A 12189-nucleotide genomic window follows, 5' to 3' on the forward strand; every position below is an offset into this window, starting at 1 on the left:
AGGAAGGAGAAGAGATGAGAGAAAAAGGAGAGGAGAGAGGAGGAGCTCTTCTCTACCATGCGCAACAAAGAAGCCAAGAACATAGAAGCCTAGTTTAATTAAAAATAAATAATATCTCGGGAATCTTCGCTTCCTTTGTTACTTCCACAGCTTCGTCGTTGGTTGCTTTTTTCTCTTTCCGATAGCGTGGGCTTTCCAACTTAGTTCCGCCAGGACTCTGAACATTTCAGAAGACAGCTGCGGTCACACTACTCTGACAGTCGGCTCTCCTCCTCTACCCTGGTCGCTATTTCGTTCCACAACCACTCATTTTTAACGTCACTATTTACAATTACTAGGCTACTAGCATTCACCAACACACAGAACCTTGCTCTAACCCCCGCCACATTCTCATCACTCGCACAAAACGTTTACACAACAGAAGTATTGAAACGGCCAGGGCATCGCTGCTTCAAAAATGCAGCCTGTTACAGCAAGGTTCATATAGTAATAATATCAGTAGTGACGTTAAAAAGGTTGTAGCGAAAGCGACGAGAGCATAGGAGGAGAGCTGCCTGTCAGAATAGTGTGAACGCAGCTTAGCTGACAGAAGGCTGGTCGTCTGAAATGTTTTCAATCCTGGCGCGCGCAACAGCATGGAGTTGACGCTCGATGCACTGGAAAGCCCACGGTGGGAGGCTACCTCGTGACGCTAGTGTCCATGGGTAATGTAGGAAATCTCGCCGTATAACGTTCGTCAGAGCAGCGGTTTACCGTTCATAAGTTACTGTACTCGGGCGCTACTAGCCAAATTGGCGGGTAGGTATTTTTTTCTACTAGCCAAAATGAATTTTCACCCGTGTTTGGCGTGTTGGCGTGTGTTAATTTAGAGCCCTGCTCCAGATACATATGCAACCAAATCAATACACTTTGTATTACTTTTAATTGTGTCCGACGGTGTTGACGAAAAACAGGGTATGATTGGAGAAAAACCTAATTTATGAAAAAAAAAAAAAATGGGGAGATTGGCCTTGTGCATTTCTGAAAAGCCAGGGCCTTTGTCTACGAGGATATACCATATTATTTTATAATTCACTTCGTTTTTTTCTTTCGAGATTACAACCTGTTTTAGCCACTTTCTCAAGAATCAGTGACTGAATAGAACGAATTCAAGCTTCATGTTTATTGCCATGACAGCATAGTTGAGAGGAATTTGTTGTGGCGTATCGCTAACATCAATTACAAATAATGGACAAAGACACACAACAGCATAACACATAAGTATGGCAGACAGCTATGGACACAGAGAGGTAAACAGTAGAGAGTGCCTTGTAGTAGATAACCACAGATATTGAGGCCGACTGAGAATCGTGCCGGTGCCCGTTCCCGCACCTAATCACGAACCGGCCGTCGTGTTGACGTCACAGACTTTAGCGTTGGCGAACCGGAAAGTTGGTTCGCAATACGAACCGCAAAATACTTGGTTTTTCTCCGCGAACCGTGACGACAGCGTGTACGACAGCTGGTTCATCCGGGTGACGCAATCACGTGCGGAAAAAGTTCAGAGCCCGGTATGAACACTGGAGGTTCGCAGATGAGCACTTCAGTGCTGAACGTAACTGGTGCGGGCACCGGCTCCAGCTCCGTTCTGGTCGGCCTGAAAGCCCTAAGAGTGTCAGTTGTTGATGACCATCTACTTAGACTGATTTAAACAAGCAGAAAAAGGGTCTCTACGTCTTCATAATCACAGTGCCAAATCCACTTGTTGTCATGCCTAGTATTATTCAAATATTAACCAGAGTCAAGCACGTGGTTGTTAGGTCAGAGCCAAAAAACTGGAAACAACAAGTGTGTGCATGTGAGCACAGCCCTTCCAGGAAAACACGTTATGCTTCAAATCAAACATTAACACCAAAATACCACTCTGCTTTCTTATCAAAACTTTTTTTCTCAACGAAGACTTACAGCAGCGCAACAACATAAATAACATTGTAGAAAACTAATTTATCTCAAACAGAAATTTATACTTAGCCTATTTTAAAAAAAAACTTAAATAAAGACTCCACACCACATTTCTCCGTCTGGGGGTGTGTTTGTGACAAGAAAATAGTGTTTTGCTAAATGTGGTATTTGTTATACATCTATGTTTGTCCTTATAGGCCCACTGATGACTTGTAAAAATATATTTATTTATTCTTCAACTATTGTTTTTTTCATTCATATTCATTTTATTGTATAGTGTTTTATTTTATATTTATATTACACACTCACACTCACAACACTCTTGCTCTCTCTCTCTCTCTCTCTCTCTCTCTCTCTCTCTCTCTCTCTCTCTCTCTCTCTCTCTCTCTCACACACACACACACACACACACGCACACGCACACACACACACACACACACACACACACACACTCACACAGAATAGGATGATATACGGATAAAACATTAATTTGTGTTCATCCAGTTCATCCTTGTACAGCAGTACATGGATAGAACACTCACCCAAATCATTAACCTAAAGCTGAAAACTTTGAGTTCTGCTATCATTTTTTGACACTAGGACAGGACCGTATTAAGCTAATGTGGTGCCCGCGGGCACTATACCTTACCGGTGCCCCCTATAAAAAACAATATTTGTTAAGTTTGCGTCTTGTGGTGCCTTAAAAATGGCTGGTGCCCCTGGGTACTGTGCCACTGGCCCTTATGGATAATACGGCCCTGCACTAGGTACGTTATATATATTCCACTGCAGAGCTCTTCCCCTCAGCTTCCCCACGCTCTCCCAATTTGTAACGTTCAGGTCTCATTCTGTGCTCCTCTGACCAGTGGTAAGTGCTATACCATATTATATACTTGCTTAGGCTTACTCTATAGCAGTCTTTCTCAAACTTTTTCTGACCAAGGACCACTTTTTCCCCCAAAAAATGTTCAGGGACCACCTGTCAACTGAATTGATAGTTGACCGGTGCTAATTTCGATGCAGATCCCATATTTGTTGTTCACATTTACAAGCCTGTCTTATTGTGGTGAAAATATGACTAGCTATATTTAGCTTTGCAATAATTTCATGAATATAGCCTACTTCTTGTCTGTGGACAAGTAGCAATCCCCCCGCGGACCACCTGAGCTTTGTCGCAGACCACTAGTGGTCCCCGGACCACACTTTGAGAATCACAGCTCTATGATTTTAACACTCTTGTTTCGGACCAATTCTTAGTTAGTGGAGTGTGTATATACTTATTTTACTGTAAGTACACAACACTGCAAATGCATTTGACACTATGATAAATGTATTATATATCTGACTTCAGTGATGTATGGCTGAGTGTAAATGTAGAATGCTCTAACACATGTCTCATAATTTTCATAATGGTGCAGGCCTTGGCTTAGTGTATCGTAAAGGCAGACAAAAATTACAAATTATTGAGTACAAAAGTACAAGTAGGCCTACTCGCGCAATGGCTGTCTTTCTCCATGTCTACCAACTTGATCCAATAGGAAAAAGTTTCTGCAACGGTTTTCGGTTCTATTTGAACATGACTATGGAGTCCTGTTAATGTTTTTTAAAGTATCTTTTCTGACTGGGGGTGCATCCCAATATGTGTCCTTGCCTCCTCCACTTGTGCTTGTCTCCTCGTCCCGCCTTCTGGCCCCTCCTCCGTGGAGAAAACGATAAAGTTTCCCAGCTGTCAGCCTCGCCACAACAACTTTTGAGGAACTGTTTTTCATTCACCATCCCAATTGCAAATGAGAAAAAGACTTTACAATTGAGCTTTTGCAAGATATTGAAATATAATGCTGTTGTCAGTGATGTCATCATGACGAGAAGCAAGTGGAGGAGGCAAGTGGAGGAGGCAAGGTCACATATTGGGATGCACCCTGGGTGTCAGTTTGGAAGAGGGGCTTGGTCGCCTTCCTGCCCGAAGCTGAGGCTACTCAAATATCCACGAAAGACAACAGGAAAACCAAGGATAACAAGTAGCTAACTAGTAACTAAGTCTTCTTCTAGAAATGTTAGGAGTAGAAAGTGCAAGTAATCATCAAAAAATGTAACTGGGTAAAAGTAAAAGTCTGCATTTTTTAATTTTTACTCAAGTAAGTGCAAATTCCAGAAAAAAACTACTTAAGTACAGTACATCCAATACACACAATGCAATGAAAACCCAATTCTGGGGACCCTCTCGGGACAACTGACCCAATTCTGGGGACCCTCTCGGGACAACTGACCCAATTCTGGGGACCCTCTCGGGACAACTGACCCAATTCTGGGGACCCTCTCGGGACAACTGACCCAATTCTGGGGACCCTCTCGGGACAACTGACCCCTTTGTCCCTCCTTGACAGCTTCCCTAGAAACAGTTAATTTTTAATCCACACACCTATGTATGTTGAGCGTAAACAATCCAAAAGGCTAACTTGTTTTAACTTGTTCTAGGCCAGTGGTGTAGTCTACGTAGAACGCGGGTATACAGAGTATACCCACTTCTAAATTTCAGGGATTTCAGTATACCCACTTAAAATTGATTGATCCATTGAATTGAATAGCACAAATATATACAGTATACCCACTTCAAAAAATGCTCAAATATACAGTATACACACCATAAAAAAGTAGACTACACCACTGTTCTAGACCAACATAATATCTCCTTAATAGAAATGTTACCTTCCATGTTCTATCTTCCAGGACACGTTTGCACCTGTGTCTCACTCAACTCCTGTGGAACTGCAGAAACACACACACACACACACACACACACACACACACACACACACACACACACACACACACACACACACACACACACACACACACACACACACACACACACACACACACACACACACACACACACAAACACACACACACACACACACACACACACACATTCAGTCTCCAGCTCACCTCTCTTGATTCTCACAAACACATCCTGCAGTGGTGGAAGATGGGGAACGCACCGTATGAGGCGACTCTGGGCTCTCTTGATTCTCACAAACACAAACACACATACCTGCAGTCGTGGAAGATGGGGAACACACCGTCTGAGGCGACTATGGGCTCTCGACTGAGGTGCTCTAAGTGCAGGAAACAGCTATGTGGCTGCGTGAACCATGACGACTACTTCAAGATCCACATTTACGGCCGCTATGTATACAAGTACAATGGGGGAGACTACTACCGGTGAGACTACTACATATTAGATGTCCTATTCCTGTATTCTCACCAGATTCAAGCGAGCAAATCAGACGCTTCTCTGTCGGATGAAACATACCTTCAATCTTCGTTTGAAATGCCAACTGCATGATTGTTTAATTGTTGGTAGTTCCTGCGCATGATTCCTACAACTGTAAAGTACATATATATCTTCTTCCTGTATTTCATTGTAATTATGCCAATATAAATTCAGCGCAGTTCAGCAGTTTCCCAAGTGTCAAAATCAGCTCATCATATAGACCACCACATTATTCAGAAATATGCGAAGGCTGGAGAGCCCCATTCAAATTAACGGTGCATTCTACAGAATGAAGACGAGTCATGTAATAATGTGTGAATGCATGTCCTTGTCTCTGTATATACATTACCACAGGCCTGTGGGTGCGGACATGGCGTATGAGTGTGCACCCTGCTTCCATGGAGCACCGAAGGAAGAATTGAGATGCACAGAAGAGGCCAGGCAAGAGGCCAGGGGAAAAGCAGAAGAGGAACTCAGACAAGCAGAAGACGCACAGAGACAAGCAGAAGAGGAACGCAGAGAAGCAGAAGAGGAACGCAGACAAGCAGAAGAGGCACAGAGACAAGCAGAAGAGGAACGCAGACAAGCAGAACAGGCACGTAGACAAGCAGAGGAGGCCAGAAGATGTACAGAAGTGGCCAGGCAAGAGGCCAGGGGAAAAGCAGAAGAGGCACAGAGACAAGCAGCAGACGAACGCAGACAAGCAGAAGAGGAACGCAGACAAGCAGAACAGGCACGTAGACAAGCAGAAGAGGCACAGAGACAAGCAGAAAAGGCCCGTAAAGAAGCAGAAGAGGCCAGGAGATGTACAGAGGAGGCCAGGAGGGAGGTGATGAACCAGGGCTGGAAGAGGGCAGTCTGGAATGCTGCTTCATCATTCATTTTCTCCAAGTGCTCTTTTATTTTATCATTGGTTAATATTGAAGTTAACAATAATTCACAGATCAATACTTCGCTCAGACGTTGAACATACACTGTAAGAAATTTCCCTGCAAAATAACAGCATGCTTCATGCAAGTCTGGTTACCTGTAATTCTACTGTTATTTTACACCAAACATCTACTGCAGCATAATGCCGTTCAATGTATCACAGTACACTACAATATTTCAACAACAATTGAACTGTTAAAATAACAATACTCTACAGAACGTTCACAGTATTAGTACTGTTAAAGTGGAAATGAAGCACTGACAACTATTATCATTTTTTGGTGGCTTATTTATTTTCATAAACGAATGGATGTTCGTTGGACTGCACTTTTAAGTAGTTTTGCTGAAAAATGACATGTTATTACCGAGTTTGGCCACAAGGGCGCAGCCATGTTCGCTGCCTACGTAACGCGAATGGTAGAAGTTGGTGGCTAATGTAGCCTTCCATTCACTTAACGTTAGCGTGTGCTAACTACAGCGCTAACTGACTCTAATCGTGGCAGTAAAATTGAAGAAGGACGAGGGGTTCATTTTACATTGTCCCTGGGTCTTCTATGTTATATACCTACTATCAGATGAAAGAGAAATGCCAAGTGTCATTATCACTTTGTGTCAAAAAGCCTTTGCTACGAGCATGGTGGGATAGCTGCAGCCATCCACCCATTGCATCCACCAGGACAGGAGTCAGGACTGTGGGGCTGCTCGCTCTCATAGGTTTGTAGTGACAGACCGTCACCAATAACGTCTTTTTCCTGCATTGTTGGACGCTAATCTGAAAGCCCATGTCGTTAAGTTGGCTATGTGGTTCAATTCAGTAATAGAAAATAACTTGCAAAATTGGCGGAAGTTTGGAAAGCTTTGTGAAGGGAAGGGACGCAGCCTGTGTGTGTGTGGCTATCCCATCCCCTCTCTCGTCTCGCTCTCGGAGTCGGAGGAGCTATGGGGATTTGAAGTTGATGCCAGTACACACATTAAACTATCATGTCCTAAATTAAGTTATGGCATGCTTATTAAAGTAGCTGCATCTATTGTATTAAACTATTTTGTTATAAAAGCCGTGAATGCATCCTCAAACTGGCTGGATTGGATTTGACTGGATAACACAGATAAACGTGGGCACGTGAAGTAAAATTAATTCAGGTGCTTGGAAAATGGTGGCGAAATCATCGGAAGATGAAGGTAGGGAACTGCAACATTGCTCGATTATGAAAGGGATCATGTTGGCTCATACCAAAATTTGTTAGCGACTTGTCACCTTAGCAAAAAAGCTGCTTGTTTACCTGTGGTTCATGTGATGGGATGTCTTGTCTGCCTTCATGCCTCATATTTGTTCCGTCCCACCCAAACACGTATTCTTGCTTCATTTGGGTTAAGCAAATAAGCTCATAATCAGCCACACAAGTCCCAAATGTTTAATTCACTACTATCATAACAGTATTAGAATAGGACACTACCATTCGCGTGACGTCACCCGCTGTTGGCTGGAAACGTTAACAGAAACGTTACGTGTTTGTGCTTTATTTTTTTATTAACGGCTTAAATTTCAGACTTCAAAAAATATATATTTGCTGGCTTATCTTACTGGTGTTATAGACCCCTATATTAGGTCACTGCTTCATTTCGTCTTTAAACTAAATGTGCCCTACAATATTTATACAGTAGTTGTATACCTATAGGTTACATAACATACACTTCTGTTGAAAAGATGACAGAAAAGGGTAATAGTTGCGTTCGTGAATATGTGTCACGGGGGTGTTGAGATTCGTGGGGGAGGAAATTACATTTTGACACTTGTTTTACAGGGGGAAGCATTTTAACGACGGACCGTGGGATGTAAACACAGAGGGAGTTACTGATTGCTGTTAATACACACACTAATTATTGGGATTGCTTTCAGATCGGAATCATGCAGTGACTGGACGGTGATTGGGACACATGAGCGGGGTGGGCTTTAATATTTGACAGGTGTGGAACGGCAAGGGGACAGAGCGGACAGGAGAGCAGAGGACAGCCATGAGGAGAGCACGGGAGGCCGGAGAGATAGAATGCGTCCTTGCCTCCTCCACTTGCTTGTCTCCTTGTACCAGGAAGTAATATGTCATGATGACATCACTGACAACAGCATTATATTTCAATATCTTGCAAAAGCTCAATTGTAGAGTCTTTTTCTCATTTGCAATTGGGATGGTGAATGAAAAACAGTCCCTCAAAAGTTGTTGTGGCTAGGCTGCCAGCTGGGATACTTTATCGTTTTTTTTTCCACGGAGGAGGGGCCAGGAGGCGGGACAAGGAGACAAGCCCAAGTGGAGGAGGCAAGGTCGCATATTGCAATGCACTCATAGAGCCCCAGCCGGGGGCAGCTGCAGTGGAGGGGGAGAAGACGCCCATCCGGTTGCCGGGTGGCACCAGAAGACGGAGGGGGCAGACATGATGGAAACGAGCCGGCGCAGAGTCCACGGAGGGAGCAGATGGCATATTGCCAACGAGGATGGTCTGTGTCCCAGGTCGCTGGTGGTTGTGCTATGTTGGAGATGGCGGGGGAAGTTGACTACCCCATTACAGGTCGCCATGGCCTTTTTCTTCGCTTTCTTCGCAAGTCCCCCTCCCCCCCTCCTAGATGTAGCACGGCCCTCGGCTCTCTGTCGCGCTCTCTCTCACTCTATTCCTCGCTCTCTGTCCGAACCTGACTCTTGTTTATTGAGTGGAACTCTGGCTGCTTTTAAACAATAGGCTGCTATTGTAGCGACCCGGCCCCCTTTTGATGGAAGCTACTTTGTTATTCTCACGTGTGATGTGCCGTAGTTTTAGTAAACCTTCATCACTGTGTGCAGCATTCACAGTAGGATGGTGAATGGTATGCAGTGCCACTTTATCGTGTTTTATCCACATTTATGCGGTGCCTGCAGTTGCTCATACTCTCTGGTGTGTGCTGGAATTACGAGAAATGGACGCAGATCAAGATGGACCTTCCCATTCTTGACCTCGACTGTGGTGGCCATGCATGAGTGCCAAGGACGGGCACTGGACAATCTGGACTTTGATCCCCCCCACCCCCCATGAATCCCCCTATTGTGAACATTAACTCTTTGACTTCCTTTAGGACTGGGTAGGAAATAAATATTTGATATTCTAAACTCATCCTGTGTCTTGGCATACTTGGTGATGTACGGTTAACTCCTCAGGGTAATTGGTTATAACTGTGTGCCCCCCACCTGTGACATACAGTGCCATGAGAAAGTTTGGGCACCCTTTTGGAAAATCACTACATCGGTTTATTTCTCGTTGAGCTTTTAAAGTAGCAACTTCCTTTTAACATATGTACAACTGTAGGGAAAGAGAAACATTTCAGCAGTGTAAGAATTTTCATAGGCATTCTAGAAAGAATTGTATGTGGATTTAAACAAAAATATGCATGTGCATAAATATGGGCACCCCAAAGAAGGTATAGGCCTACCGTTAATTTTACCTTTTTTTGAGAAAGGACTTTGATTATACACTGGGATTTTTGCACATTGGGATTGACACTTTTGCACTTTGATATCATGTGTTTTTATTTACTAATGGCCTGAACCTGCATCTGAGGGGTGATAAGCATTCTATGAACTCTATGAGGATATGAATATAGATACAGGAATGTGAGCATATTTCTCTGGTAAAATGCACGAGAAATGTATAGTAATTTAAATGGCAGGATGTGATAATATACACACCTAAACCAGGATTGGGTGTTGTCAAGCACTGAAATGGGTGTGTGGTTGAAAGTGGGTGAGGTCATGTGACCAGGTTATCACCCTTATCACCTTTGGGTGACATGCGTAATGTCAGAGTGAACCTGATGAAACAACAGCGAAACGCGTTGTTCACCAAATAAACTACCAGCAAAGAATACCAGTGTGCGGTGATTCATCCTTCATTTATTACTCTTACTGCACATCACCAGCAGCTGGGCAGTGGTTGTGCACAGGGACGCTACTTTGAGTATGACCTCACTTCCTGTTTTACTACTTTTACAATAATTTTGATTGGCTGTCTCGGCCAGACGATAAAAGAGATACCCTATTCCTTGAGACCCCATATAAAGCTCAGTCCAGATGCTATAAACCGATTTTCAGAAAATATGGTCAAAAGCAGCGGAGAACATACAACCGTTTTTTAAAAAAAAAAAAGGGTCCTAACTTCCCCGATTGCAGGAAACATAGGACCTGCAGGACCATAGGGATGATCCCGTCTCACAAAATCATAATGGCTTTTCCACTTTCCTTGTAATGTCAAATGCTATCGAATGAGTGTCATACTATTTTGGTATGTGATTGGATTTCCCCTTTAATCATGAAATGAACCAGTGTTGGTGACAGGTAACACCAAAAAGGAAGATAAAGACATTTCTTCACACAAGAAAATATTTTATTTAGGCCTAGATGCAGTTTTTATTAAAATGTTTCAAAAGTACATTAGTGGTGTAAGTAGTACAACGCTACCACATGATATTACATACATAGCGGTTACATCATTTACTCCACTGCACCGTATGAGGTAGATAGACAGTGTTGTTACTGAAAATAATACAATTAATATCAATAATATAATTACATTGGTCTACTGGTTACTCATATAAAATACCTACATTGGAAGGAAACTGTAAACTTCCTTTTTACTTTTACTGTTTCAAACAAAACAAACACTGGCACTGACACTGGAGAGAACCTTGGGCAAAAACAACTGCAACTCTCCCCTGTCTACACATAGGCCCTAGCAAAAAAATAAATCGGGAAAAGAGATGCATTTTTAATTTTATGAATAGAGATGCACCGGATCCTGATTTTTAGGATCCTACCGGATACCGGATCCACTGCTTAAGATCCTGCTGGATACGGAACCAGATACCAGATCCTACGAAAGGGTTGAAACACATAGCCCACTCGCACACGTGGGCCCTTTTTAGTACATTGGCTCAAACTATTTTTTTTACACTCATTGGCTTACTGCCACATTGCCTGCAACGGCCGCTTCCAAAGGGCTTTCACTCCATGCAGCGATTGGGGTTGTGAAAGACTGACTGAAAAGCCTAGGCTATGTAAAAACTAGAGATGCACCAGATCCTGATTTTTAGGTAACTGCCGGATACCGGATCTACTGCTTAAGATCCTTCCGGACCGGGATCCTGTGAAAAACCCTATTATCCTGCCAGATCCGGAACCGGATCTTGGATCCGGTGCATATCTAGTTTTGAATATATCATGTAAAAAATGTCTATGATGTCGTGGCCATTGGCTGTTCAGCAGAGGGGCCACAACAGGGGCCAGGAGGAAATCTACAGGGGCCCTGGCCCACTACTGTATGGCCCCTGACTAGAAACGCCCATGGTGCTATTATTCTGACTGACCTGAGGACAGTCAAAAAAAGGTTGAGGCGCACACAAGGCTTGCAGGTTCAAAAAGTGTATTGTGGCCGATAAATTAACAAACGTTACAAACGTTTCAGACCTAGTCCATTATCAATGTCTCCAGATGATGATTGATAATGGACTAGGTCCGAAAGGTTTGTAGCTCCAGATATTTTCCGTTGACTTCTTTTGTTAATTTGTCGGCCAGAATACACTTTTTGATTTGAACCTGCAAGCCTTGTGTGCGCCTCGTCTTTTTTTGACTGTCCTAGTATCACTATTTTTGGTGAGCAGTCGCACCAAGCAACGAGCGATTCTAAGTTGAGGCGCAGACGCCAACCTTCTCTGTTGACTGATCTGAGGAGCCAGAGACATGGAAACACCGCTGCCGCAGCCCCCCCAGTCTGCCCTGACAGGGGCAGGAGCGCTGCGCCCACTGTTGGTGCAGTGTAAAGAGCAACTTTAACGACACAATTCGTCACTAATGTGCAGTAAAAAAAAAAGAGATCCACCTTTAATATGGATGGTCTGTAAGGAGGAAAAATAAGACAACAACAACAACAACAAAACAGCATCGACTCATGAGGACTCACTTTGAAAACCCTGTCTAGAGCCGCCCATGGTGCTTTTATTCTGACTGACCTGAGGAGCCAGAGACATG

The 12189-nt window shown here is 43.5% G+C and overlaps 1 protein-coding gene across 1 annotated transcript; it reads left to right on the forward strand.

Moving 5' to 3' along the window:
- The first annotated feature begins 1262 nt into the window (after nt 1-1262).
- On the forward strand, nt 1263-9150 carry LOC134459602 (uncharacterized). Its single transcript, XM_063211952.1, has 4 exons — nt 1263-1289; nt 4919-5163; nt 5570-6128; nt 9052-9150. Exons 1-4 carry the CDS (start codon nt 1263-1265, stop codon nt 9148-9150), a joined length of 930 nt encoding a protein of 309 aa, XP_063068022.1.
- Nucleotides 9151-12189: the final 3039 nt, after the last annotated feature.

This window comes from Engraulis encrasicolus, chromosome 12 (genome assembly GCF_034702125.1).
Source record: "Engraulis encrasicolus isolate BLACKSEA-1 chromosome 12, IST_EnEncr_1.0, whole genome shotgun sequence".
NCBI lineage: Eukaryota > Metazoa > Chordata > Actinopteri > Clupeiformes > Engraulidae > Engraulis > Engraulis encrasicolus.